This window comes from Podarcis muralis, chromosome 4 (assembly GCF_964188315.1).
Source record: "Podarcis muralis chromosome 4, rPodMur119.hap1.1, whole genome shotgun sequence".
NCBI lineage: Eukaryota > Metazoa > Chordata > Lepidosauria > Squamata > Lacertidae > Podarcis > Podarcis muralis.
In genome coordinates, this window is record NC_135658.1 from 72,993,687 (window position 1) to 73,018,647 (window position 24,961).

Genomic DNA, 24,961 nt, shown 5'->3' on the forward strand with positions numbered 1-24,961 from the left:
TGAGAACACAACTCTTTACCAACTTTAGAAAGTACTATTTATTTTATTTATGTGCTACAGGGATTTCCCGCAGTGGCTCTTGTATATTTTCTTTTTTTAAAAAAAATTAATGGCAGCCATGCCCTTCACCTGTGGAAAGGCTTATTTTTTTAACTTTGAGGAGGGGGATGCTCAAGTATTTGTGTGTGTGTGTGTGTGTGTGTGTGAGTGAGAGAGAGAGAGAGAGAGAGAGAGAGATGCATGTTGAAACACACACAAACAGAGAGAAAGAGTTCTGGTCTGTTTGTATTTGTGGTCTGTGACAGAGATACACCTGGGCAGAGAGAGTGAAATATGTATGTGTGGCTTGAATGTGAGAAGTGCATGAGTGTGTGTGAGAGAGATGTGTGGTTTGACCCACTTGAATATTTTTTGTGGTACTGGGGATTTCTCTCTTACTATTAGACAGTAACAGTATTGTCTGGGTAGGAATTAATATTATGTGATCTGCATAATTAGGAGCAGCAAGGCATAGGTGACTTCCCATTACAAGCATGAGGTTGTCTGGAGGTGGGAAGAGTACTGTACTATTACTAATTTTGTGTGAAGCCATCCCCACAGAGTCATGTTGTGTTATGTCATTTCCTTTCTCACAACAACCATTTTGTATTATTTTATAGCTTCATACCAACTACGGTACTTTGTGAGTGGCATCCACAGCACTTTCTCAAAATGTGCCCACTGGCCCAGTAAGATTGACAATTTGTAAAACAGAATATTTAACCTGGTTTTTAATAAGATTTCAAAATAATGAAAGCATCTAATAATCCCAGTAAACAACCAAATCAGTATAATGAACAAAGCAAGAATGGACAACATGAAAACAGGTGTTCTCTTGAAGAAAACAGTCTTCAGCTGTCATTGGAAGTAGAACGGGGCTAAATATGCTTCATTTAGACTGGTTTGCCTGCTCCTTTCAGAGGTTCTATAGAAGATCAGAACAGGATCAGGATGTTTTTAGAACATTTTAACTTATGTGTGTCTTTCTCCTTCAGAAGCTCCTTTTAGGGATTTGATATCCAAAGCCTTGAATTGGAGCTGGAAAGAAATGAGTCTGTACATTCTGTTCTAGAATAGGTGAAATATGAGAGAACTAGTCTCCACCTCTCAAGAAGCATGTTGTTGATTACTGCACTAGCTGATGCTTCTGAACCATTTTCAAAGGCACCCAGAAAAGGAATGACTGGCCAGGTTTCTTCCAGCAACCTGGGGACTATGTCTCACAGTTTTAGGGATATAAATGCTTGCGCGGAAAGAAAATTATACGGAACAGTGCTAACAATGTGGCTTCATTTGGGGGGTGGGGTGACTGCACAACTTTTAAATCATGGATTATATAAAATCATGTGGCTGGCCTTTTTTAAAAAAATGTTCCTTCTGAATGGGATACAGCTGATGTTGCTGTATTGTAGCTGATTATTTAAAAGCTGTTTCACATTTCAGACCTTACAGAGCAAGTCCACTCTGTGGTGCTGGAGAGTTTGGATGTGACCCTTTGGCCACCAAAATTGTGGGTGTGCTGAAGCTACTGCCAGTAGGACCCAGAGGACACTCCTCTCCCAAACCCAAGTGTTTCTGGGGTGAGGTAGGGTAAGGCAGAACTGGGCATGGAAGGGATTTGCTGGGTTGAAAACCAGTCCAGCTACTACCAGTGAGCCTCACCAGGCCCTTTTGCTGTGGCAACCTAGAGCAAAAAAAGGAGAGAACCACTCACCAACTTTTGTCCAGACTAGCATGAATGACAGGATCTAGGATGCAGCCTTGGCTCAATTCTCCATGCAGCTCTCATTCCCAGATGGGATTTAGGATTCTTCCCTTCAAGATTTAAAGCTGTATTATTTGATCCAACCATGGCCACTGGTCACATCACCTCCTGGCAAATAGAAGGGGAAGAAATGGAGGCAGTGAAAGATTTTACTTTCTTGGGCTCCATGATCACTGCAGATGGTGACAGCAGCCACGAAATTAAAAGACGCCTGCTTCTTGGGAGAAAAGCAATGACAAACCTAGACAGTAGCTTAAAAAGTAGAGACATCACCTTGCCAACAAAGGTCCGTATAGTTAAAGCTATGATTTTCCCAGTAGTGATGTATGGAAGTGAGAGCTGGACCATAAAGAAGGCTGATCGCCGAAGAATTGATGCTTTTGAATTATGGTGCTGGAGGAGACTCTTGAGAGTCCCATGGACTGCAAGAAGATCAAACCTATCCATTCTTAAGGAAATCAGCTCTGAGTGCTCCCTGGAAGGACAGATCGTGAAGCTGAGGCTCCAATACTTTGGCCACCTCATGGAAAAGACCCTGATGTTGGGAAAGATGGAGGGCACAAGGAGAAGGGGACGACAGAGGACGAGATGGTTGGGTGGTGTTCTCGAAGCTACCAGCATGAGTTTGACCAAACTGGGGGAGGCAGTGGAGGACAGAAGTGCCTGGCGTGCTCTGGTCCATGGGGTCACAAAGAGTTGGACATGACTAAATGACTAAACAACAACAACAAATTTGATCCAACGTATGCATTAGTTCCAGACTGCTTTATGAGGGTAGATATTTATTTTTTTTAAAAAAAGACTATTAAAAGCACAAGCCGAGGTATAAAATGGGCGTTGCTCTTTACAAAAAGGATGTACTCGGTTTGTCCTCATGTGTCTATAAATTCCAGACGGAACGTTTGTGACCTTAAGAATCATTCTGAAGTTGCCTCAGCTGGACGCTAGAATGAGAGGACGCTAGGATATTTAGAAAGGGTATGTTCCATGAAATCTCTAAACTTGCAATGAAAGAAGGCACGATGCGTGCAGCCAAAATCGTTCAAAATCGTTCTTGTGCGGGGTGTACCTAACTTCACAGCGATCCGGGGTATGAGCTGAGCGCCCGCCGCCTCCAGCCTCCCTCCTTCCCTTTGCAAACCGGACCCGTTTCGACGGCTGTGTGAGCAAGATGTGGGAGGAGAATCGCTGGCTGGGAGGAAGGAGGAGCCGGAGGCTGGCTGGGCCAGGCGAGCGAGCAGGGTAGCTTTGCCTTGGAGAGGAATGGCTGCGGGTTTGGGACGGGACGGGGGAGGAGCTGCAGGAAAGGGTGTTTCCTGGCACGGTTTCCTTGTTTGAGTGACTCAGACAGGAAACTCCCTGCTTCGTGCGGCCCTGGGAAAAGGAAAGCGGCCCTGGCGAGGACCCCTCCGCCGACCCAAAGGCACCCTCTCGCCGTCGCGCTCGAGGGGGGAAGCGGCGCCTCAGGGAGAGCAGTGCCGGGGGCTCCGCGGGCTCCAAGCGGAGGTAAGCCGCGGGCCTTTTTCGCCCTTGGAGGCTGCGCGAGAGAAACTTTCCTTGAGGCGCGCCCTTAGCCGCCCGCGGAGGAACTTGCCCTCTGCTAAGCTGCTCCTCTTTGCCTCTCTTGCAACAAAATGCCGGGCATTTAGAGTTTCGGCTGCATGCAAGAGACCCGAGCTCTCCTTCCCCCGCTATATGGCCTAACCGGAGGGGCGGACGTCTGTTTCTGCCCGTGGATTTTGGGGCGGGCCTCGGCGCTTCGTTCCAAACTTCCTTGGAAGTTTCGCTGCCTGTGAAGCGGCCCCGTTTCTGTCCCCCGAGCCTCGCCTCATTTTGGAAGGAGACCGAGGGCCGGAGCAGCCAAGGGGGTGGGTTTGGGCTTGGGGAGGGCAAGGCTCGTTCAGTGGCGGGCTTTTGCGGGTGTCGTTTTGCTGCCCGTGGTTAGCAGCGGCCTCGGGCAGCTTGGTAAGGTCGTGGGGAAGGTGTAAAAACAGGAATTTGGAAAGCACTTCCGCGCACCAGCTCTCCTAACGTGCGCGCAAGATCTCCCTGCATCGCTTGGTAAACACTCATGTTCGCCCTGCACAACTTGACCTAAGATAAATTTCATGGTGGAGTCGTATAGCCTACACAGTATGCAGAGTTTTAAGTCTCTTCAGCATAGTAAAGAAGCCCAGACAAATTGCTAGCACATAGGTTTTGTTACTCGTTTGTGGGTCTTAGGTGACCAGAGAGACCAGCCCTCTATTTTGAGAATATTCACAGAAAGCTTGAAGCTTTCATGACTTGCTAAGGGACTAATTTGCAGGAGACTTTGGATATGTACTAATACACATTGAAAGAGTGAGAAAGTGAATCTTTGGTAAACACCCCTTAATCTGAAAGGTAGTGGAGTTTGACTAATCTACTGCAGACCTACTCAAAGTTAATGGGACTTGTTTAAGAATAAACATGCATAGAGGAAAGCAGCTGAAGTCATTAAATAGCAACTAATCATTAAAAACAATGAACTTGTTTTATAATGGCCAGGCCTAAGACTGGCAGGCTTTTTCCAGAACTGTGTGCCTTTCTCTTGTAGTTTTCTGAATTTCTGCAGTAAGCAGTTTATATAGTGTAGGTTTCGGGTGTTCCAAAATCAGTGTCTTTCATTGAGAGGCACTCACATTTCACTACCCTAATACAAAAGTTGAACTTGCAAAACACTGAAATATGACACGGGGTGTTGGAATAGTTGCATTTTAGGCTGATTTTAGTAGCCTCAATTCTAGGGATGGGTTAGAGCATTCGGGCATAACTAACTACATTATGAACCCTTTGGTTGGGTTTTGGGGTAGTGAACATAATTTACATGAATGTTCTGGCCACAGCATTATGCAAAATTATTTTATAATGTCTACTGGCTATGTTTAGCTCTATTCTTAATTTTACTCTTCCCAGTGTTTTCTATATTTAGGATACTGTGTTTCACATATTTTTCACATGGTCATTCAGGAATGGAAATCAAGAACAGGTTAACTCCTGTGTACAAACTATGTAATTAGCACCCTACACAAATTCACTTAACTCTCACCTGCTCATGTTTTGCTGTTTTAAGCAATCTGTTTGGATGCCAGTGAACTTTCTTGCTTTTATTTCTTTTTCTTTTAGACATTTTACAAATATTTTAAAAACAAATCTACAGATCCAGTTTACATTCCCTTCGACTTCCCTCCCCTCCTTTCTGCAGTTATTTATTTTATATATTTTTATTACTGCATATCCAATTCAAATCTTTTTACCAAGTTTCCCTAGTTTACCTCTTAATGCACATGTTTATATCAGTCCTGCTAATGTTTTGATTTGTTTACAATGCATCTTCAGATAATAAGTTTTCCCCACTCTATTTTTAAAAGTCTTTCTTGGTTTCTTATTCTTCCAGTAAGTTTTGCCATTTTTGCGTAGTCCCATTAGTTTTAATTGCTAATCTTGTCAGAACTGTTTAGAACTTTCTTGCTTTTAACTGGGATGCGCCGTTGTGGAAAACAAGATGCTAGAATGGCATCTGGCTTTCACTCTGATTCAGTAGGGCTGCTCTTACAATATGATATTTTTTATTCATTAATGAAGTCCACCTTTGTACTGCAAGGGAATCAAACTTATTAAGTAGCCCAGAGTATTGCAGTTAAATGCTGATAATGCAGTTGGACAAAAAAGGAGCTAAAGAAAATACTCTAATGGAATATAAAAATTGAACCCGAGCTTAGTCTCATGTGGCTTGGAAGAGACATGGTTGTAAGAGGGAATTCAGGAGGATTTGTCGTGTTCTCGACTTCCATCCCTCAAGGTCCAACGTATAGCCATGAATATGTGAAAGCTTCCTGAAAGTGACTACCAGGAACACCTTGTGTTTTCCTGCCATTCACATGAGGAGTTCCATGGAGTGGTCACACTAAGAGGATAGGGCTATGGATGACTCAGTGACTGTTTTTCCATTGGCGAAGGCAGTAGGCCTCTGAATTTGGGAACTTGCAGCTGGGGACAGCACATGTTGCACTCAGGCCCTGGTTGCAGGCTTTCCATAGGCATCTGGTTGACCGCTGTAAGAACAGGACTAAATGGAACTTGGGCCTCATCCAGCTGTGCTTTACTTGTGTTTTTAAGATCTAGTTCTCAGTGGGATCTAAACTTTTTGGTCTGCACAACTCTAGGCTGTAGACTAGCTCTTACATAACACAATGCCCTCTCTTGTTTGTGGGGCATCCATTCATGTCAATCTACCTGCACTCTTTAACATGGTTGGATATCACTTCAAGATGACTTAAGGAAGAATAAGGTATTTGGCGTAATACAGATACCAGGGTATTTAGCATTTATTTGGCTATTAGAAGTGAAAACCAATGTGATAGATTGTAGGAAGCTGATAAGCATGCACATACATATACACACATAATGTGACTAGTGAATGTGTTGTAGGTTACATGGACTTCTTTAACTAATATAGAAACAAGAAGTTTTTGGGTGTGCACGCACTGTACTCCGTTGAAATTATTGGTGGTTCGGTGGCTTTTCTTCCACACCTGTGTTCTCTTCAGATCAGAGGTAGCTAATGTGGTGCCCTCTCATCAACCTTAGCCAGCATGGCCAATGGTTTGAGATGATGGGAGTTGTATTCCAGCAACATCTGGAAAGTACTACTTTGTCTAAAATAGTGATAGGGAAACTTCCCATCAGGAAAGAAATAGTGGAATATTACATGCAGTCTTTGCAGTGTACACTGTAGTTTTCACTTTCCTCAGGGTTCCCCTCCACCCTCTGCCACTCAAGATTCGTCTCCAAGCATCCATAGACTTCTCTTGATTTCTTCCAGTATATTCCAACTCTGTAATTCTAAGGTTTTCTGAATGGATTCACTGCATCTGTCCTTGGATAGGAATTTTCTGAGCAGAAGTGAAAGAGAGGAAGTTGTGCAGATGGTCATGGAACTTTGGAGTGTCAGGCATAGCCCTACTGGCTTTAGCCCAAACGTAGCAGAGTTTTCCTGCACAGCGAAGAAGCTAGTTGCGGCAGTAATGACAAGTCAGCTAGACTCAGAATAACTATTTACAGGATTTATTAAAAGGAGAAAATAAAACAAACCAGCAGAGTTTCTGCATACAAAACAAAGCAAAATAAACCCTCTCTTTCTCTCTCTCAAAACCATACACAGCACTTCTACTCCTAACAACACCTCACTTCAAACTGAGCTAGCAAACCCTTGATAACAGAGTTGAGTGCTGGTCGTTAACCAATCAGAGTAGTTTCTAGGTCAGGCAGACCTGGGCTTTCTGCCAAGAGTAAATTGACACCAGCTTGAGTTAATTGTGAGAAGCCAGAATCTGCAAGTTTCCCACGAGAACCAATTAACAGAAACTGAAACTGAAACTGAACACCCCCTCACAGATTCTGCTGAACAATTAACACCAAATACACCTATGTAGGAGATCATTTTTCCAGCAAACCTAAACCTTTGCACATTCGCTTGTTCTTTACCTTTGCCAATGGTTTAGTTAACACATCTGCTACATTTTCTTCACTTGATACATAAGTACAGGTGATTACATTGTCTTGTACACAGCAACGTACATTTTGGTATTTTACAGAGATATGTTTGGAACACGATTTGAAACCCTCTGTTTTACTTAAGGTTATACAAGCTTGATTATCAATGTAAACTTGTACTGGTTCTCCACAGTTTACATTTAAATCTGCCAACAAATGCTTGAAATAAATCACCTCGTTGCACAATTCACTCAATGCGGCGTACTCTGATTCCGTTGATGACACACTTACAACGTCTTGCTTGCGTGACCGCCAGCTGATTAAAGCTCCACCGACCATTATGACTAGTCCTGTGACAGATTTTCTATCCGGCAAATTTCCCCAGTCACTATCACAGTAGCAACTCAACATTTCATCCTCTGAAGAATTTAATTGTAACATATAGCCAATTGTCTGTTTGAGATATCTCAGAACTTGTTTTACCCCTTTCCAGGCATTTAGTGTGGGTTTTGAGACCAATCTACTTAATATGCCTACTGCATAGCTAATATCAGGTCTGGACCACTGTGCTAGATACAATAAACTTCCAATTACAGAGTGATATACATCAGGATGTTCAAATTCAGGACTCTCATCTACATGAAGTGTTTTTATGAAACCTGGATCCATAGGCACCACTGCCCCTTTGCAATCCTGCATCCTGTATGTAGTCAGTAGTTGTTTAACTTTGTTCTGCTGACTAATTAGGCAGCTGCCATCTTGGGCCCAGCACACTTCCAACCCTAGATATGTCCTAACCGGGCCTAAGTCTTTCACTTTGAACTTACTGGACAATTGTTTGGCAAACCTTTTAGTTTGTTTATCTGTTTTGCAGGCGTACAAAACATCATCTACATAAATCAGACAAAACTCTTGATCACTGCCTGTACCACGTACATAAACACAATTGTCAGCTGTACTCTGCTTGAAACCAAATGACACTAAGGCCTCATGGAAACATTTGTTCCAAGATCTTGCAGCCTGTTTGAGACCGTATAGAGCTTTGTTTAATTTTAACACTCTATCGGAACCTGTCTCATAACCAGGCGGTTCGGCTAGATACAGGTCTTCTGATATTGACGCATGTAAATATGCAGTCTGAATGTCAAAATGGTTTAACAGGAGTTTTCTCTTTGCTCCAAGCGTTAGAATCAGCCTTACACTGTCTCCCTTAGCAGTAGGGGAAAAAGTCTCGTCATAATCTTTTCTACTCTGAGAGTATCCTTGAGCCACTAAACGAGCTTTGTATTTGTACTCTCCTGTCACCAGAGGTTTAAGTTTGTACACCCACCTGCAGCCTACAATCTTTGCCCCCTCAGGCGCTGCTACTGGTGTAAAAACCTTGTGCTCATTCAGAGAGGACATCTCTTCCTCCATTGCCTGTTTCCAGCGCTCTGCCTCCTCTTTTGGTAACTTTAACACCTCCTGAAAACTCTTGGGCTCTGCAATTACACTAAACACATTTGCAGTATCTGGAGAAAAACGCACCGGAGGCACTCCTTTGTTTTGTCTTTTAGATCTTCTGGGAGAAAACTTTTCTTCTGACCCACTTTCCTCCTCAGAACTACGACCTCTCTTTTGTTGCTCAGCAACTGGTCTTTGGCTAACTCCACTTTCTTGAGAGCTCTTATCTGAACTTTCCTCCCCCTCAGACTCTGACTCCCTGTGTCTACCTTCAGAGTCATGAAGCTCCTGGGAAGGTTCAAACCAAACCTCAGTATTGGCATGTAGTCTCTCCCAGCCACTATGTTCACAAAAACTGGCATTCCTGGAGATCACAATGCCATTTGTCCCTTCAGCAAAGCGGAAACCTTTTCCCAGCTCCTGGTAACCCACAAACACTAACTGTTTGGTCTTAGGATCTCCCTTCTTCCTCATTTGTTTCGGAATTAATACCCAGGCTTTTGATCCAAACACATGCAAATGGTCAATTTTGGGTTTTTTCTGAAACAATTTAAAGTACGGGGTTGTACCTATTGTTTGATGAAAGAGCCTGTTTTGGAGATAACACGCGGTGAGCATGCTCTCCCCCCAATAAGACATGGGCAAATCAGCATCGTCAAGCATGGCAAACATCATATCTTGTAAAGATCTGTTTTTTCGCTCTGCAACGCCATTCTCCTCTGGGGAAAAAACGTTCGTTTTTCTATGCCCAATGCCACGCTTTTGTAACCAATCTCTAAAGGCTTTTGACATAAATTCGCCACCTCTGTCCGTCTGAATCCTTTTGAGTTTAGTGGACAGAAATCTTTCCACAGATGCCACCCAGCCTTTAAACTTAGTGAACACGTCACCCTTATTTTTCATGGGAAAAACCCAAGAATAACGTGTGGCGTCATCCACAATTGTTAGTGAAAAGCGCGATCCACCCCTGCTTACAGCAAATGGACCAATTACGTCCATGTGAACCAGCTGTAGCGGTGCCTCACTAACTCTGTCGCTTCTGGGGTAAGAGACTCTGTGGGTTTTAACCTTTTTACACACATTACAATCAAGGTACTTGTTACAACTCTTTAAATTACCCCCATCAGCCAATTCAGACATTTTTAGTACACTTTTCCAGCAAGCATGCCCCATTTTCCTATGCAATAAGTGCACACAGTTGTCATGTATAGCTTTGTTATTCACTGCAGGCTGAGATTTACTGACTACTGCTGCAACTTGAGATCCTGCTTTAAGCCAAAACAAGCCTCCCTCTGACTTAGCAGTGCCTAAAATCTCACCAGCCTTCTTAATAATGCAACTGTCTCCTTCAAAATACACTTTAAACCCAGCTTTTAGCAAACAATCTACAGACATCAGATTGCTCCTTAATGACGGCACACAAAGTACATTTTGCAGGCATTCACGAAGACAAGGAACAAAAACTGCACCCCCCGAAATCACTTCGGAAGTACTTCCGTCTGCTAGAGCCACCTGGCTGCGCTGTGCTGAGTTCTTGGAAACAAACAATTCATCTGAATTCACGATGTGGCGAGATGCTCCTGAATCGACCACCCAGACCGCTTGTTTCTCATCAGCAATCTTGACCTTGCTGGTCACCAGCTGAGCCGACTGTTTTCGTTTGAAGAATTTCTTTTTACGCTGCTGCTGCTGCTGCTGATCTCGTCTCTGCTCCTGCACCAGCAACTGAGACTTGACCAACTCCGGACATTGTCGTTTTAGATGCGCTGAAGACCCACATCGGAAACAACGTCTAACAGCAAACGCTGACTCCTCACCGGTACGCTGCTTTTGCGTCACCTCTGGCACGGCATGAGAACTCCTTCCAAACCGCCCACCTGTAGAAACCTCTGCAGCCAACGATCTTTCTTGCCTCTTCTGCCATTCTTCAATCAAACGCCCAGTAACGTAACTGACTGATAAATCATGCTCCTGCATGCCTTCTAGAGACAAAACTAAATTATCCCAGCTTTCCGGGAGAGAACTCAAAATAATAGCCACCTTCTCCTGCTGGTCTAACGCACAGTCTCTTTCCTGTAGCGCAACAAACTTTAACTGTAAACTGTGTAGGTGTCCCTGCATTGTAACCCCAGGCTGTAACATTGCCTTGTACAATGCCTTGCGAATGAACAGCTTGGAAACCGCTGTCTCACGCACATGGAGTTCTTTAAGTGCTTGCCACACACCTCTAGCTGTCTTGATTCCCCTCACATATGGCAACTGGGAATCTTCCAGCCCCAAGACAATTGTGGCCCTTGCTCTTTGGTCTTTATCGAGGTCTTCATCATCAGGCTTCGCAGGAAACTTACTCACCACTTGCCAGAGACGATCCCTCTGCAGCACTGCCTGCATGCGTTCCGACCACAGCAAGTAATTGGAGTCATTCAGACGCTCAAAAGCCATCTGAACTGGTTGTGAGGCCATCTTGAGAGCGATGTCCCTGGAACCCGGAACCAGCTACTCACGACCACCGAGAGAGAAAACAGGAACCACAGCACCCAGCACTCACACGCTGCAGCTGTTGTCCTTGTGTCCGCTGCGTCACCAGCTCACCACAGTCAGGAACCAGCCAGAGAACAACAACTTCTGGAACTACTGGAACCAACGCCGTTGATGCTGACACCACCGCAACTCAGGCTGGCAGCACAATGCCCATAACCTCATGGAACTTTGGAGTGTCAGGCATAGCCCTACTGGCTTTAGCCCAAACGTAGCAGAGTTTTCCTGCACAGCGAAGAAGCTAGTTGCGGCAGTAATGACAAGTCAGCTAGACTCAGAATAACTATTTACAGGATTTATTAAAAGGAGAAAATAAAACAAACCAGCAGAGTTTCTGCATACAAAACAAAGCAAAATAAACCCTCTCTTTCTCTCTCTCAAAACCATACACAGCACTTCTACTCCTAACAACACCTCACTTCAAACTGAGCTAGCAAACCCTTGATAACAGAGTTGAGTGCTGGTCGTTAACCAATCAGAGTAGTTTCTAGGTCAGGCAGACCTGGGCTTTCTGCCAAGAGTAAATTGACACCAGCTTGAGTTAATTGTGAGAAGCCAGAATCTGCAAGTTTCCCACGAGAACCAATTAACAGAAACTGAAACTGAAACTGAACAGCTTCATGCACGGAGTAGCTATTTTTTGTATTTCTCTAAGCTGCATATGAAATTTGCATGTGAAAAAGGAATCTTCATCTAAAGATCTTAGATGTGCAAGTTATGTGTCCGGTTTTAGCCAGCTGTAAATATACTCTGTACAAGATAACTGTGTGCAGAACTGCATGACTGCTATTTCATAGAATCAGAGTTGCAAGGAACCTCAAAGTCCAACCCTCTGATGGTTCAGGTGATCTGCTACTTGTCGCAAGTAGCTTTTTGCTCTTAGGTTTTCTTGCTGGTTTCTGTTGAGAAGTTTCAGCTTTGTCGGGACCATAATTGCCTTCATTATAGTGGAAAGAAATTTTTCAGGGTCTTTGAGAACTTGTTTACAGTGTATATAAAAAAGTTCTTCCAGAAGAGAACTCAACATGTTTGTATGTACATGGCAAATCTTCTTGCAGAATTCTTCTGTGATGCCTTTTTATTTGTTTGAAACATTTAGGTCCCTTCTTTCCCAACTAAAAGTTTTTCAGGTTTGTTTACAACAATAAAAAAAAACTATAAAACAATTTATGATGGACTTAAAACATCACAGCCAAAAGGCCACAGTAACAAATATTAAATAAAATAAATAAAAAGCCTTCCAGAATAATCAAGTTTTCAGTGGAAGATGAGCAGTGATGGAGCCATCTTCAGGAAGAACATTCTACAGCCTTGAGTTCAACTATTTGTGAATTATCGTATATTTGCAGTTTTGTTGCATGCTAAAGTAGGGGCAGAGTACCCTGTTCTTCCTTTCTGCAGTTTCTTGTGTTTCTGTGCTGGGCCTGGAGGGGAACACTTTGCCTCATCCATCCACAGCTTAGAAACCTGAATAAGCTAAAAAATACTGAATAGGTTTGCAATGTAGACAAGGCGTAGCTATGTGACAATCTGCTGATTTCTTTCTTTTTTTGAATCACAGTGTTTTGTGCTGATGAGCACTCTTCCTGTTGTTTCTCTATCAGTCAAATTCTGATTTTTCTTGCTTGCTTAGAGTTAAAATAAGGAAGTGTAAGATGTATGCACATCTCTTGAAAAGAAACTACAAAAGGTTTGTTCCATTCACCCCACTTCCAGGCTATGTGCCCAGACAAACCAAAAAGAAAATCCATAGTGGTCTTAGTAATACAAGACATGCTTCTGACTATGTTTAAATGAGGCATGCAAGAATAAATTGACTTTAAAACTAATTGATAATCCAGTGAAGGCTGCAATCCTAACCCCATTTACCAGAGTAAGATCCATTGAATCCCATACAACTTCTTTATAAGTAGTTATGGTTAGGATTGAGCTGTAAATGACTTTGAAGCAGATTTGGTCCCACTTGAAGTCAAGTACAGCACAATATTTGAGAGGCGTTGTTTCAGATATTTATAACAACATGTATCTGGGGCCATTTCCACTTTGCCATTAGAAAAGGGAGCAGGGGTCAAACTGGTCATTGAACTTCAAGCGGAGAACTATGATGGAAACATGCGTACCAAGTTTAGTTGGCTATATCAGTCTTTAGTTGGTGATCTCAAACTATATTGATAACCCCAGTGTTGTTTCCTCACAACTTTCCTTAACCATCATTGAAAAATAGTGGAGAGAGTTTGATCTGGAGTTTGAAACTGAAGGACAGAATGGAATGCTGAGTATGCACACATGTTTTCATTCTGATATCTCTCTCTCCCAAGCAGTTACTGGATTACAGTGTGTTTTGTTTTTTCATCCCCATTTTAAAAATGGGGGCAGGGCGGTCACGGACAATTGTGCCCTAAAAATGCTTACAAGATTAAAATTTGAATTTCTCAGTATTTACCTGAAAGCAACACCCAAGCTTAGAAAAGTTGCTTGGTGAGTTAAAATTTTGCCTGTTGAATTAAAATTGAATTTGTTCTAATATAGGAAATAGCCAGGGTACTGCTCTGCCTCTTGCCAATAAAACAACAATAGCTCTTACTAGCTGAATTTGCACATATATTGAGAATTTATGACGTTGATGATGAATAGGTGCTGTTTTTCTACGAGTGGGGTTGTCCTTTGTTTTTCTTCCAGTATGTAGGCACAAGTACAGGCAAACCATTTGAAAGTGAGTCACTATTTCTAAATGAGTGAGTTTATGCAGTTTGTAGGTTGGCAGTAACCCGGCTGACTAAATTTAGCCCTGCTTACTCAATGACAGAACTGAAGAGTCATGTCAAGGTATAATGGCACAATATTGAATGCTGGCGATGAAAGGATGCTGTAGAGGCTATACAGTGGTGCCTCATGTTAAGAACTTAACTCATTCTGGAGGTCCATTCTTAACCTGAAACTGTTCTTAACCTGAGGTACCTCTTTAGCTAATGGGGCCTCCTGCTGTTCTCATCCTGAGGTAAAGTTCTTAACCTGAGGTACTACTTCTGGGTTAGCGGAGTCTGTAACCCGAAGTGTTTGTAACCCGAGGTGCCACTGTAGTAAAGTAGAAATCAAGTTGCTAGGTTTGTCATTGCAAGAGGCATAAGAAATCATTCACCATGCACAGTTTGGCAACATAACAAGTAAGAAGCCATGATGTGGGAATTGTAGAAGGTTTTAAGTTGAGTCAAGACACTCTAGAACTTAACTTGAGAATCCCTTTGCAGTTCCAGGATTTAGCAGTGAGATAAGAATTATGTAGCAGTGGGTCTACTGCATCAGAAGGGGATTGGGTTAGATGACCTTTGAGGTCACTACCAGTTCTAAGAATAACAATAAATGAGGAACTGCAGCAGATCCCACCACATCTGCATTTCCAGGTCAAAGGAGGTGACTTGGAAGCAGACTTCTAGTCACCTAGAACTTAAATACTGGGTTCTTTTAGCTGGACCAGGGATGGGGAACATTTTTCGGCCCAGGGACCACATTCGCTCACGAATAATCTTCTGGGGGCCACATTTCAGTGGTGGGTCAGGGTCAGAGGGGCTACTGGGTTTTATTCTCCTATAAACCCCTCTCCAGCCTCCTTTCAAGGAAGCAAGAGGCTGTGTAATGATACATTTATAGTGAGGAGCATCACTTCTAAGAGTGTGGCTTTGGGAAGAGTTTTCCCCTTCCCTGAGATAGACAGTGTGTGGTGTGCGAAGCAAGAACCTTTCAATTGTTTTTGTTGTGATAGCTACTAACGTTATGACTTTTGCCTGTCATCTTTGGTGAATGTTTCTTCCGAACGTTTCCTACATGTGGTAAACTTATGAGTGAAAGCTGCCCAGGATGTGGTACTCCTCACATCTCGGTCGTTCTTTACGAGTGTGATAGGCCGAAGTTATGTCACGTTGACTGTTCTCTGTGAAATACGAATGCAAGGACAGCCTTGTAAATATGCCCACAGGAGCCACTATACTGCATATTATTTATTTGGTTATTTGTTTTACAAGACTGCAGAGGAAGGGAGGAGGCCTGTATTTCTATGCTGGTTGTGGAAGATGGGGCTACACTCCTCTAGTATCTCACACGGTTTTATGCTCAATACAGAGGAGAGACGGAGTGCTTCATCGTTCTCCACCAACCTACTCACTTGCGGGCAATGAATTCCTCTTTGCCTGTGGCTTCCAGGCTAATGCTTAAACCCAAAAGGAATTGGATCCCATTATTTCCTTTTTTGCACACACCAGACACCTTTATGTCCAGAATATGGGGGGGGGCCCTATCCTGCAGGATCTGAACTCTCTGAGAGGGTTTTTTCTGCCCCTTTTTATTACCGCTGTTGTGATGCCAAAATGTTGTTTTGTGCCCCTCTCCCATTGTTTCCATGTCTTAATTTAAAAAAACAAAATGCATTTCAATTTTCTTTTACTCTGCTGTGATACTATGATGGCAGAAACCATTTGTACCACCACAAAGATCCCCCTCAGATTTGTGGGGTTTAAAGGAAATGAAGTGGCTACAAGTGCTTTTGCTGTGCCCTCTTTGACATGCTATTCCTTGATGACTGGGCCCATGGGTCAAAATGGCCCTGAGCCTGAAAAAGATTAACCATTCCTGGTCTACAGCATGCTGCAGGTCATCTGTACCTGTTATGGATTTTGCCAGTTGTTTAAAGTTACGTTTTCTCTTTATAGAACCAAAATGACTGCCCAAGTTACCTTGGAGGACGCTTTGTCCAATGTCGATCTCTTGGAAGAATTGCCACTGCCAGACCAACAACCATGTATTGAGCCCCCTCCATCATCCTTGCTTTATCAGGTACCGCATCTGCAAAATGAAATATTTGTTGACCTGTTTAAGACTACCATCTGAATAAACTTCTTCAAGACCTTTGATCATTTTGGTGTCTATTTCTTTTCATGCAGCCAAATTTCAACACCAATTTTGAAGACAGGAATGCGTTTGTCACAGGCATTGCAAGATACATCGAACAGGCAACTGTTCATTCTAATATGGTAAATATTTTTATTTTGTTTTTCTTCCTTCCTTTTTTACAGCAACAACATAAAAAAATACAGGTGAGTGAGGGAAGGGTAGCATAGTAAAAACTGAACAATTTCCTCTTGTCAGGATCTGATTAGAGTAGAAGGAAATGGGAAATTATGTTAGTATGTTTCTTTCAACCTGGAAAATTCATATGGGTTTTTTTAAAAAAAAATTGTGTTAAACTATATGTGCATATTCTGGATACTTTTCAGTACTTTCACCTATTCTGTGGTAGAAACTTTGGCTTAATTTCATTCTTTTATTTTGTGTGTGTATGTGTATTTTCTCACTTTGTAGCATTGTGATTATTTAGGTCCAACAAATAAAAAAAAAGTTCATTAGAAGTTCTGTAAATGTAAGTTGTAGGAGGACGCACCAGAGGAAGCTTAAAGGGGATGGAGTTGACTCAAAAAATATGAGAAATGCTGACGTAGACTGTCTCAAGTGATCCTTGATTCTGCTAAAATAAGCTGTGTTATCTGGTGTTACATTATTCCTTAGTTATATACTGGATTGGCAAGTTTCGCTGCTTAGCCTTCCTTTTTACGATTTAAAGGGGAAGGCTTTGATGGCTAGAGCTGATGGGTGTTGTCGTCCAAAAACACCTGGAAGACACCAGGCTAGGGAAGGTTGGTCGAGGATGCACGATTCCCACTTAGGATGGTAGAGGTCCCAGGTTCTTTGTCTTTAAGGGAGGGGCCTTGTTCTGTGACAGAGCAAATTATTTGCATGTGAACGTTCTGAGGCTCAGTCCCTGGCATCTCCAGTTTTGAAAGGATTGGGTAGCAAGCAATGTGAAAGACCCTTTGTGTAGGATCCTAAAGAGCCACTGCGAGTCAGAGGAGGCAGTTGGCTCGATGGACTAACAGTCTGACCTGGTATAAATAACACAGCACCCTATGTTTCTGTAGTTGGACTGTTCTATGATTCTGCTCAAATGTGAGAGTTTAGTATTGGGCACATACCAATTAAGCATCTCAAGAACCTTTTTCTTCCACCGTTTGTTAGGGGATATGATTCATTCAGTAATTTGTTGAAGCCGTAACCATTATTGTTGAAAACGAAAGATTTGGCTATGTTCCTAAGCACAGTTACTTGGAAAAACCAGGGCTTAGAATTCCCAGTTGGCGATGTTCAGAGCTGGAGAAATAGTCAAAGCAAAAGTTTGGTCAGTGTTCTGATGAAAGCTTTTAGCTTATCTCTTCTGAGATGCTAGGCAGATGTTTTCTTTCTTTCTTTACATCGCTACTAGCACCAGTAAACTTCCCTTTGTGTTTATCTCTGCATCTTCTTCGTCGAAATAACAGCTTTTATTTTTACGATAGAACGAAATGTTGGAAGAAGGGCAAGAATATGCTGTCATGCTGTATACATGGAGAAGCTGCTCAAGAGCCATTCCTCAGGTAATGGAGCAACATGGACTCTTTAGTGCTATCATTTTGGCTTCTTACAAATGTGTTGTGTCTCCCATTCCATACAGCTGGCTCCTGGGACAGCTGCCTCCTCAACACCTGTCTACCTGCCTGTAGGGTGTGTGCGCATGTCTCAGTGTACAGGAACCACTTCCCATCTTTATCTTGGACGCTTTCTCGTTCTTGCAGCACACATATTTTTTTACTGCAATAGAGGACAGCGTTAGAAAATTAATGAGGAAGTGCTGTACAGTGGAAAGAGGGCAGGTGCTGACATTGGAGATGATCCTCTATTTTAGTAGTACTAGAGGCAGAACCAGTGTGAAACTCTACTCACCCCCCTCGATCTTTGTAAGAGACACCACCAACCTGTTATTGAACTACTAGGCAAGCCCTTTCCAGTGCTTGACTCAAGTGTGTTGCATTTCGTAGAATAGTTATTGAATCAAGTGCTCAATAAGAAAATGTGTTATGTGGCATTGTGTGGCTTGCATGTTTTGACATAGATATTTTTGTGTGCGGAAGTTTTGTTCTGTGAACTGCCCTGGGACCTCTGGGTATAGGGCAGTATATAAATTAAATAAATATTTTTTTTTATAACTAGGTAAGGAAGATGTGTATGAAGAGTATATAGAGTATATAATCTGACAAATTCTGCCCTCCCCTTTTCAGGTGAAATGTAATGAGCAGCCAAACAGAGTGGAAATTTATGAAAAAACAGTGGAAGTGCTGGAGCCAGAGGTCACAAAACTGATGAATTTTATGTACTTTCAGGTAAATGAATATTGGTTGCTAACTTGATGGTTGTTCTTCTTCCCCAGTGCTTTCCATGATTGCTGCTTTTTCCAGCATTCTTCCTTCCTCATCTGCCTTGTCTGTTCCATGGTATATATGTGTGGTATTTATTGCTTAATGAATGGTTCATTAATGGTTCATTATGAGTCATTTTGTGTACAGCAGTGTATGGACAAATCTGATCACTACAACCTGTGGGTAGCACTCTTACTTTAAACAACAACAACACAGAGATTTGTTTTTATCAACAGAGAAATGCAATTGAAAGATTCTGTGGAGAGGTGAAGCGTTTGTGTCATGCTGAGAGGAGGAAGGACTTTGTGTCTGAAGCGTATCTGATCACTCTTGGAAAGTTTATCAACATGTTTGCTGTTTTGGATGAGCTGAAAAATATGAAGTGCAGTGTGAAGAATGACCATTCGGCCTACAAACGGTGAGATGCTCTGTGGGGATGTGGGGCGGGGGGCAGCATTTTCTATAGTTGGTTTATGTTGTTACTGTGAATCATGCCAACTAGTACAAAGTTTTAGTATCGTGTTTGCTGTTTTATCAGTGCAATGCCTCTGCTAATCTTCTGCATCTGAGCTGCTTGGAACATAACCCTATGCCAGGTGCGACAAGCCTTTGACTTTTCAGATGTTTCTGAAGTACAACTTCCATCATTCCTAGCTATTGGCCATGCTTCCTGGGGCTGATGTTGGAGTTTATCAACATCTGGAGGGCCAAAGGTTCTCCACACCTGCCCCGCACAGTTGCTGAGTGTCATACCCAGGCATAGGTATGTTTTGAGACTACAATTCCCATCATCCCTGACCACTGGTCCTGTTAGCTAGGGATGATGGGAGTTGTAGTCCCAAAACATCTGAAGGGCCGAGTTTGCCTATGCCTTGTCATACCTGTTGAATTAAGGCTACTTCACAGATTGCGTAGTGGCAAACATGTTTTCATCTCCGAATACCTCTGTGGCAGGTTGCTGCGAGACATACTAGCTTCCTAGCATACATGCCTATAGGAATGTGTGTCTAGAAAAATGCAGTCCTTGTGCGCACATATTTTGTGTATCATCATAAAAATTATAATATGCCGGACAACCCTCAGGGTGTTTATATACTGGAAACATACATCTGTTGTTTTCAAACCTCTGTTTGATAGGGGCACATTCTCTGCAAGGAGTTTCAGATTAAGTCTTCTGGCAGCATTTACCCCTATGGAAAAGGAAGTATTCTTTTTCTCTTGGCATATGAAGTTACCTATAGCACCACAGGACAATGTGGCCACAAGATGGCACTAGTTGTTTGCTATATGCTATATTCACATTTTGTCTATACTTGTAAAATATATATCTTCCCTCCACCCACTCCCCAAATGGTATAAAATGTTTCCTGGAAAATATTCTCACAGTGAGTTGAAACAAGAAGAGTTGGACTCAGGTTAGAAATTGCACAGGATTGGGGACTGGTGTCAATATGACATGCTTCTTACCTGTTTCTCCAGGAAATGTGCATGAGGCAGATAAGAGATGACTTTTGTGCGTGGATATCTTTTTCCTGGAGGGGTGGAATACAAATTGCGTTCTGTTACAATATGCCTCCATGAGTATCTTTGCAAAAGCACTCCCAGCGGTGATAACTGTTGAAGAAAGGTTGAAGAAAAATGTTGTGCTGGAAAATGCATTAATTCTGGTGGAACTTAATTAGAGCTGGGGCTCAGCCTCGGAACAATTTCAGTGCCCATATCCGGTTCTGAACCACATCAGTAGCGAGCCTCTGAAGCATGCTTGTTGGGGTACAGTCCTTCATTTCTGATGCACCACAATTTGAAGCTTTGGGGCAGAACCCAGTATCTCATGGCCGGATCTTGAGAGTGTGCTGGGGGGCGCGAGGGAGAGGGCATGGAATGCAGGAGACATTCCATTGCATGTAAGTGGCGTTCCATTCTGCTCCTGGTGGGACCTTGCAAATCTTGACAGGTCTGATTTTATTTATTCATCACAATTTTTTTATAAACTGCTGAACATCACAACAATACCATAGCAGTATACAAAAAACAAAAAAACAAAAACTCCTCTGCAAATAAAATAGATGAGAACATAGATTAACTGCTCTTGAGTAAATTTATAATTCTGCGGTAGCTTATAAAAAAACCGAGAAATTAAAGTTAGCAACCTGTTAAATGTAAACCATGGCGGAGCCTTTGTAACTTCAGTGGGAAGTGTGTTCTGCCACTGCAATGAGGAACCTGGTCCGAGCTACAATGGGATGGACCTCTGGCACACTGCAGCATCACAAGGAAGAGGTTTTAGCACCAGCACGGCTTAAAGAAATAAAAATAACATCAAGCTCTGGGTTCATCTCATGCAATCCCATGTTTGAACTGCTGTCTTCCAAGTGTGTTATCTCTATGTTCTGTGCCTTAATGCTGCAGTCACCTGCAGTTCATACCTTAAGACTTGCTTCTGCAAAGAAGTGCATAGGCTTGGGTTCCTAGAGAATCTTGTAGGCAACAAGAGGCTGTTCCTCTGAGATAACACCTGCAAAACAATGCCCCACGGAAATGTGCCGGGTGGTTGATTATGATGTTAATTATGATGAATAGCTTCATTAATCCTACACTGCTCCTTTCAGAAAAATCCCATTCTGTGCAGCGGGGAAGACAACCACCTAGTGTCTGAGTGTAAAACCGCTTGCAGTTCAGGCTGTGCTGTTGCTTTTGGACTTCTGAAGGGTAGTGTGTGAGTGAGAGGGGGTGGGGAAGCAAAGAGAGAAGGCAGTTTTCTCAGAGCTCTGTCTTCAGATGGCAGCTGAAAACAACACACCCAGCTAACTCCCACTTTAATGATTTGTTAAAAATTGGTAGTTTGGATCTGCACCCCTTATGGGTGTATAATAAGTTCTAGGAGGTTTCTTTATGTTCTTGCCCGCATGGTTTGACTTGTTGTCTTAAGTGAGGTGCCATTCAGTCATTGAGTGATATTTCGCAACCTTTTCCCTTTGTTACCTGTATGACGTCAATCTAATAACTTCCAACCATAAACAAGGTCCTTGCCTCTCGGTGTATTTTTATATTGTTGCATGTCTTAAAATTTGTTGTCCACTCAAGAGGGGTAAATTAGAAATCTAAAATAAGCAAATATTTTTGCCTAAAAAGGAAGGTGGAAAAAAAGGAAAAGGTTCAGGAAGGAAAAAATGAAGTTGATTTTGGGTGCTGTTCTTGACACACACACCTGTTTTGCATTCTGCATGGTTCCTCAAGAATGATTTAAAAATTAGGTAGTTACTGCTGAAAGTTTATTCCAAAGTAGAAGTGGCTCCGCCTAATTACCCTGTCAGAACTGATCCTTATGGAAAGCCACTGTTGCAGGATCCGTCTCCATGAGTCACTAGCATCACAAATTATTGCTGCTGGAAAATAATGACAGAACAGAGTGTGTCGGGACAACAACCTGAGTCTCCTGCCCACTGCACTCGCATTTACAGTCATACCTCTTGTTACGTTTGCTTCAGGTTAAATCTTTTCATGTTGCGTCCTGTGGCGACCCGGAAGTACTGGAAAGGGTTACTTCCGGGTTTCGCTGCTCACTCATGCGCAGACGCTCAAAACGACGTCTCACGAATGCGCAGAAGTGGCAAATCGCGACCCGCGCAGATGCGGGTTGTGTTCTGCTCATGTTGCAAACGGGGCTCCGGAACGGATCCCATTCGCAACCAGAGTACCACTGTATTAGTTTCTACATTGCTCATCAAGGTGTGACATTGGATCCCATAGTGTGCATGCATGTGCACACGTGTGTGCTGGCTTCTTCTCTAGCAGCAGAAAAGCTAGTGGAGGCCAGCAGAGTCGTCTTTATCCAGTGACAACGAATCATTAAGATACAGCAAATGTCCTTCATTCATACACTTGGCTTTGCAGTAATGTGCTTTCTTGCAGGGGCCAGTGACATAGCTATAGGGGCTCTCTGTCTATCGTTCTTGCAAGATTTAACTTCTTTTTCGCCTGTTTCCTTTGAAGGGCTGCCCAGTTTCTGCGTAAAATGGCCGACCCTCAGTCTATCCAAGAATCCCAGAACCTCTCCATGTTTCTTGCTAATCACAATAAGATCACTCAGGTATGTTTTTAAGTAAACAAAATTATGATGTCATTGTTCCATTCTTATTCTTGTACACAGCACGATATCTTACGTGCTGAATAATATAATAAAATCCAGCTATTTCCATACATATGAGTTCCACAAATATTCTCTCTTTATCCCCCCCCCCCATTGCCATGTACAAAGTTAAACTGGTTTCTGTTCTAGTCTTTACAGCAACAACTTGAGGTGATTCCTGGCTATGAAGAGCTGCTTGCTGATATTGTGAATTTATGCGTGGATTACTATGAAAACAAAATGTACCTAACGCCTAGTGAGAAGCACATGCTCCTAAAAGTAAGATATGCTTCTTGAAGCATTTCAACATTTGGGGGGGTGGAGGGGAGGAATGCTGGGTGAGCATTGAAAATACTCTTGAAATGGTAGAGGTTCATTGTCAAGTAACTTGGAATAATTGGTATACTCTTTGAAGTATTTTCAGCTTCTCTTTTATGTATGTGAATTCCCTCCCTCCACACTTCTATATGCAGAGGGACTAAATGATTTTAATGTAGGGGGTAGAGAAAAGGCAAAAATGGAATTAGAACGTTTTTGTGTCATTTTGTCATATTGGGTAAAAGATACGCAGAGGCAAATCTACCATTTGCAATGCTTAGTGGAACCAAATTGCTCGGCATTCATTATATTGGCTTTTAGCTAAACGAATATAGTAATGTTGAAAAAAGCAATGTATTTGTGCCCAGGAATTTTTCGGCACTGTGCCTCCAAATGGCTCCGTATGCATTCATTCCATTGGTTTTTAGCCAAATGAATATAGCAATTTTTACAATGTTGAAAAGGGTAGTTTATTTGTGCCTAGGAATCTTTTTGCAGTATATCTGGGACTGCACAGGAAAGCTAGTTTAACAGCTTTCAAATCTGATTACCATACTTGAATAATTGGAAGCATTTATCCTTCAGATGCTTACAGCTCTGAAATGTAGCAGGTAAATTTGGCTGGGATATTCTAAGGGTTCCAGAGCTTATTGTGCTTATTCTTAACGTATTTGACTGTGTTTTATTTTAAAAATCCAGGTGCCTGCTTCTATGGCCTCTGGTGAAGCACAGTCTTACTCTGTGTTTAGAGTTAATGATTGATTTTAATATTTTAGGAAGGATAGTTTTGTAATTCACTTGCTTCTGATATCTCCCAAATATATTACAATTATGAAAACTTAAATTATAAACTAGGCTCTTTTCATAAGAGAAGCTTCAAGATTTCTACATGAACAACTTCCAGATGGCTAGGTCTGAGAAAAATGTATATGTACAGAACATCATGCATATACCCCTCTGCATTTTCATGGTTGTAAAAACAATCAAAATTTTATCTTGGAAAGACTCGGTGACCTCAGTGTTTTGTTCTGGACATCAATGGTTGCCATATTTGGGACTTGGATGAAATCTCCCCCAAGTCTGAGTGGCGAGTCACCTGGGATATATTTTGGTCCTCCAGCACCAAGAAGCAATTTATGTCAGCACTAGCTGATTCTTGGGGGAAGAAAATATCCCCATTGAGTTGCCATTACAAAGAAGGCTGTGTCATATCTCCATGGGCTTCTGCTGATGGTGGGACCATAAGAAAGCCCTGTTGCAGATCTTAACACACAGCCAGGCTGATAACGGAAAGAGGTGCTCCTTCAGATTCCAAGCTGCTTAGGGCTTTTATACGTTAATGCTAACTAATTGAATTGAGTTTGGTAGCCTATATGCCACTGATGCAAAGTCTTCAAAATAGATGTGCTATGGTCTCATCTCAATGAGCCATCACATTTTGTACTAGCTGCAGGTTCTAAACCACCATCAAATAAAGCCCTGTATAGAATACATTTTGGTAACCTGATTTGGGAGGCTTCCAGATCATAGATAGCTTTGGACATGTTATGTTGGACCAGGAACAGGCATAATTGGTACCCTAACTCTAGCTGGAATTAGCCACTCTGAGTCACAGAAACTGAGCTTTTGGTGTCCATGTTTTATCGAGGAGCATCCCTGAGGCACAGCACCTCTGTCTTGTCGGGATACATCCTTGGTTTATCAGCCATCATGTCAGCTCATCATGGCCTCAAGGCAAAGGTCCAGAATGACTTTGGGGGGTACTTAAATAATAGAAATTTGCATGCATATGCATGATTAGAAAAGAGAGTTTGGTCAGTGATAGAAAAATAAAGAAAATGGTGAATCATATTTATGATGCTTGTGCCGTTATGTTCTAATAAACTTTATTTTGAGGAAGGTTTACAAGGTTTTGTTGCTTTCAGCATTGATCAA

The 24,961-nt window shown here is 42.4% G+C and overlaps 1 protein-coding gene across 2 annotated transcripts in view; it reads left to right on the forward strand.

The window, feature by feature from the left end:
• Positions 1-3,091: 3,091 nt before the first annotated feature.
• Positions 3,092-24,961, forward strand: part of CYFIP1 (cytoplasmic FMR1 interacting protein 1) — a 65,540-nt gene continuing 43,670 nt past the window's right edge. Inside the window, exons 1-8 of one of the 2 annotated variants that reach the window (XM_028727816.2) lie at positions 3,092-3,310; positions 16,006-16,129; positions 16,237-16,326; positions 17,683-17,760; positions 18,442-18,543; positions 18,816-18,997; positions 22,573-22,669; positions 22,859-22,987. In XM_028727816.2, coding sequence (XP_028583649.1) covers positions 16,013-16,129; positions 16,237-16,326; positions 17,683-17,760; positions 18,442-18,543; positions 18,816-18,997; positions 22,573-22,669; positions 22,859-22,987 — 795 coding nt within the window. In that variant the 5' untranslated portion in view covers positions 3,092-3,310; positions 16,006-16,012. The remainder of the gene's footprint in view (positions 3,311-16,005; positions 16,130-16,236; positions 16,327-17,682; positions 17,761-18,441; positions 18,544-18,815; positions 18,998-22,572; positions 22,670-22,858; positions 22,988-24,961) is intronic. The other variant, XM_028727815.2, reaches the window with a different exon arrangement.